Genomic DNA, 4470 nt, shown 5'->3' on the forward strand with positions numbered 1-4470 from the left:
AACATGAAGGAAGTTGTGAAAAAGGAGGTGATTAAGTGGTTAGATGCGGGGATCATTTTTCCCATCTCCGACAGCAACTGGATCATCCCAGTCCAATATGTGCCTAAGAAAGGTGGGATGACTGTAGTGCAAAACGGGAACAATGATTTGATATCACCAAGAACAGTCACAGGATGGAGAATTTGTATGGACTACAGAAAATCGAACAAGGCCACCTGAAAAGACGACTTTCCTTTGCCGTTCATTGATCAAATGCTAGATAAATTTGATGGGAAGTCCCACTTTTGCTTTCTGGATGGATACTCGGGGTATAATCAAATCTCCATTGCCCCGGAAGATAGAGAGAAAATATTATTCACCTGCCCATGTGGCGTCTACGCCTTCCGGAGGATGCCGTTTGGCCTATGTAATGCACCCGCCATATTTCAAAGGTGCATGATGGCCATCTTCACTGATTTGGTAGAGGACATCATGGAGGTCTTTATGGATGATTTCTCGATAGTGGGAGACTCATTCGATGATTGCCTAAGGAATTTGAAAAGAGTGCTGAAAAGATGTGTCGAGACTAATCTGGTTCTCGATTGGGAAAAATGCCATTTCATGGTACATGAAGGTATAGTCTTAGGGAACCTAGTATCGAGTAAGGTCATTGAGGTAGATCATGCAAAGGTTGATGTGATCGAAAGGCTTCCACCACCCACTTCCGTCAATGCAATAAGAAGTTTCCTTAGCCATGCCGGGTTCTATAGATGGTTTATAAAAGCTTTTTCCAAAATTGCTAACCCCTTGTGTAAATTGCTTGAAAACGATCACCCTTTTGTGTTTTCTCATGATTGCAGGGTAGCTTTTGAGGAATTGAAGAAGAGGCTGGTGAAAACACCTATCATAGTTGCACCTGACTGGGAGCATTTGAGCTAATGTGTGACGCAAGCAACTATGATGTGGCAGCAGTGCTTGGGCAACTCAAAGACAAAGTCATGCATCCAATATATCAAAGTCATGCAAGTAGAACTTTGAGTGGTGCCAAACTAAATTACACAGTGACCTAGAAGGAGATGCTAGCAGTGGTGTTCGCATTTGACAAATTCAGGTCATACCTGGTGCTGATAGGCTCGAAGGTAACTGTTTATACTGACCATGCTGCTCTCAGGTACCTAATTGATAAGAAGGAGTCAAAGTCGTGCCTGATTCGATGGGTGCTACTGCTGTAAGAATTTGACTTGGAAATCCGTGACCGAAAAAGAACGGAGAACCAAGTGGCTAATCACTTGTCTAGGGTGGAAGGATCCGAAAAGAAGGTTGAGGTGGAAGATATTGTGGATACTTTCCTGGATAAACAACTACTAGCCACGTACCTTGAGGTAGCCCCATAGTATGCAGACATTGCAAACTACATGCCAAGCGGTATTGTTCCCTATGTCCTTTCCTCTGTTCAAAAGAAAAAGTTCTTTTGTGATTGTCGCATGAATTATTGGGATGAGCCTTATCTATTCAGGATTTGTGTTGATAACATGATCCGGAGATGTATCCCTGATATAGACCAATCTTCTATTTTGCAGACTTGTCACGCGTCATCATATAGGGGCCATTTCGGGGGAGTAAGGGCAGCTGCGAAAGTGCTGGAGTTTGGCTTCTACTGGCAGACATTTTTCAAAGATGCACACTTATGGGTGAAGGGTTGTGACGAATGCCAACGAACCGGGAATATTTCCTGCCGACATGAGATGCCTATGAATCCAATTCAGGAGGTAGAAGTGTTTGATGTATGGGGAATCGATTTCATGGGGCCTTTCATCAGCTCTTATGGCAACAAGTACATACTCATAGCTGTGGACTACGTGTCAAAATGGGTGGAGGCTGCAACTCTCCCTACAAATGATGCAAAGGGGGTAATTGGTTATTTGAGAAAGAATATATTCACCCAATTTGGCACTCCAAGGGCAATAATCAGTGACAGAGGCACTCACTTCTGTAATCGAGCCTTCGCAAAGTTGTAAGAAACGTATGATGTACGCCACAAGGTTGACACCCCATATCATCCACAAACAAGTGGGCAAGTGGAAGTTTTGAATAGAGAGATAAAGAGCGTTTTGACAAAAACTGTGAATGCTACAGGAACGCATTGGGTGAGAAAGTTAGATGATGCACTCTGGGCCTATCGTACCGCTTTCAAAACTCCAATTGGCATGTCGCTGTATAAATTTATGTTTGGGAAGGCGTGTCACTTACCAGTGGAGTTAGAGCATAGATCTTTATGGACATTGAGGCAGCTGAATCTCGATATAAATGCTGCGGGTAAAAGTAGAGTCATAGAGTTGCACGAGCTTGATGAGTTTTGCTACCATGCTTTTGAGAGCACAAGACTATACAAGGAGAGAATGAAGATGATGCATGATAAAAATATTCTTGAGCGTAGTTTTAAACCCGAAGATATGGTATTGCTATACAATTCAAGATTGAGGTTATTCCCGGGCAAATTAAAGTCAAGATGGTTAGGACCATTTCGTGTGATAGAGATTCACCCCACTGGTGCCGTAGAGATTGCTGCGGAAAATGACTCTCGCACGTTTAAAGTCAATGGGCATAGGTTAAAACATTATTTGGGCATGGATGATGCGAAAGTAGTGTCGGTGACTCATCTTCTCGAACCACCAAGGTTGAGCGAGCCTTAAGTACAATTACCTGCATCGTGCCGCGATGTTTAATCAAGCGCTTCATAGGAGGCAACCCATTCTAATGTTGTATTCGTCGTGCCGCAACGTTAAGTAAGGCACTCGTTGGGAGGCAACCCAACTCGTAGTTGATTTTTAGTGTAGTTATAATTTTCTTTTCGTTTTTAGGTACTAACAAGTTGCAGGTGATTTTGGGCAAGTCGAGAGGGACATTAATCATCGCCTGAAGGAAACCTATTGGGGGAGCTCGCCTCGCGAGGGTTGAGGTGAGGTGTAGCTGGCGAAATAGTTTGCCTCGCATGGGTTTGGGTGAGCCGCAGCTCACGTTATATCTGGCATCACAAGGGATAAGGCATGATAGACCAAGTGACATACCTCGCGCCGCAAGCCCCCAGGATCGCATTTGAGCTCACGTCGCGAGGGTTAGGGCGAGGTAAGTTCCACGCGTCACCAGGTAAGGATTTTTCGGCTTATTTTAAGTTTTTCCCCCTTATTTATCTTAACACCTCCCTCACTTAAATGCCCAAAGCTAAAAAAAACAAAACCTCACCACACACACACGCTCAAAACTTCACTGCCCAAAGATTCACTGCTCACACACTCATGCAAGAAGAACACTGCAAAGCCCCCTCCCTCACAAACCCATTGAAGACAAGCAATCTTCTTCTCTTTCCTTCACCTGCAACATCAATGCAAGGGCAATCCCTCCTCTTAAACATCTAAGGTATGATTTCTATCTCTATTCTTTGGAAATTTTGAGTTGGGTGAATGCATGACATTGGGCACAATGTTTGGGGATGTTCTTCATTGTAACAATATGTTGGTGTGTCCCAACCCCATGAATCCTATAGGAATGGTGTTGTTTTTGTGTGAAAAAGTGGTAGCACAGAACTCCCAAGCCGATTTGGGAGGGTGAAGCAATCCCTTATCCCTACAAGCACTCCCATGGCACTAGTGCATTGTCAGAATGCCTCAAAGGCATTCTATGTCCCCATTGGAGCCAGAGTCTCCGGGATTGTAAGACTAGTGTTATGTAGTCATGCACCAATTTAAAATCTTAAGTGTAGGGTGGCTCACTGGTAGCTCAATGCTTCAAAATTGGAGGAAGTACCCATATGTCCTTGATTGATTCTCATGCTAAGTAAATATGAGGTAAAGTCTGAGTAACCTCGGAAATTGTAGAAAACTCATGTGTTAAACTCTTAAGTGTGGGGTAGCAAGACCATGTGTTGAAATGTTGAAATACAGCTTAAACTGATTAATGCTTACTTGTGTAGGAACGAATATGCCCCCAAGAAAAGACACCGGTAAAGGCAAAGCCACATCCACTGCTTCATATAAAGCTAAGGCTACCTCTTTGCCTCCCCCGAAGAAGAGAAAAGGGAGGGGGAGCTACTTCTTGTCAAAGTGAAGGACCGCAAGCCGTGGCAACTATAGCAGCCACTCGTCCACAACCTCAAGGACATCGGGAGTTTGGACTCAAAAGCATACCCCCACATACTAAGGATTGGTACCGGCATTGCCGGCCAAAACATGTACATCCAGAAGCTGCTATTCACGAGCGTCGCCTACAAGCTAAGTACCAATCAATTTAGAGAGGCATCAGGGGTTGTGTTATGTGTTAAAAAACACTGGGAATATAAATCTCAATCGCGTTCGGGAATTCTATTCCGGGTTTGATCCAAAAGATACTGAACAGTCGGTGCCGATTCGTGGAAGGTTGATAGATTTTTCAGCCACGACAATATGTAATTTCTCAGGTGATCTGGATGTGCCTCAAGAGACATTGGACTACTTC

General features: G+C 44.0%; 1 protein-coding gene across 1 annotated transcript; it reads left to right on the plus strand.

Annotated features, from left to right (window-relative positions):
- Positions 1-1192: 1192 nt before the first annotated feature.
- On the plus strand, positions 1193-4267 carry LOC104113541 (uncharacterized). The gene is made up of 4 exons (XM_070201320.1): positions 1193-1207; positions 1560-1959; positions 2116-2435; positions 3950-4267. The coding sequence occupies exons 1-4, from the start codon at positions 1193-1195 to the stop codon at positions 4265-4267; spliced, it is 1053 nt and encodes a 350-aa protein (XP_070057421.1).
- The last annotated feature ends 203 nt before the right edge of the window (positions 4268-4470 follow it).

Source organism: Nicotiana tomentosiformis, chromosome 4 (genome assembly GCF_000390325.3).
Source record: "Nicotiana tomentosiformis chromosome 4, ASM39032v3, whole genome shotgun sequence".
Taxonomy (NCBI): Eukaryota; Viridiplantae; Streptophyta; class Magnoliopsida; order Solanales; family Solanaceae; genus Nicotiana; species Nicotiana tomentosiformis.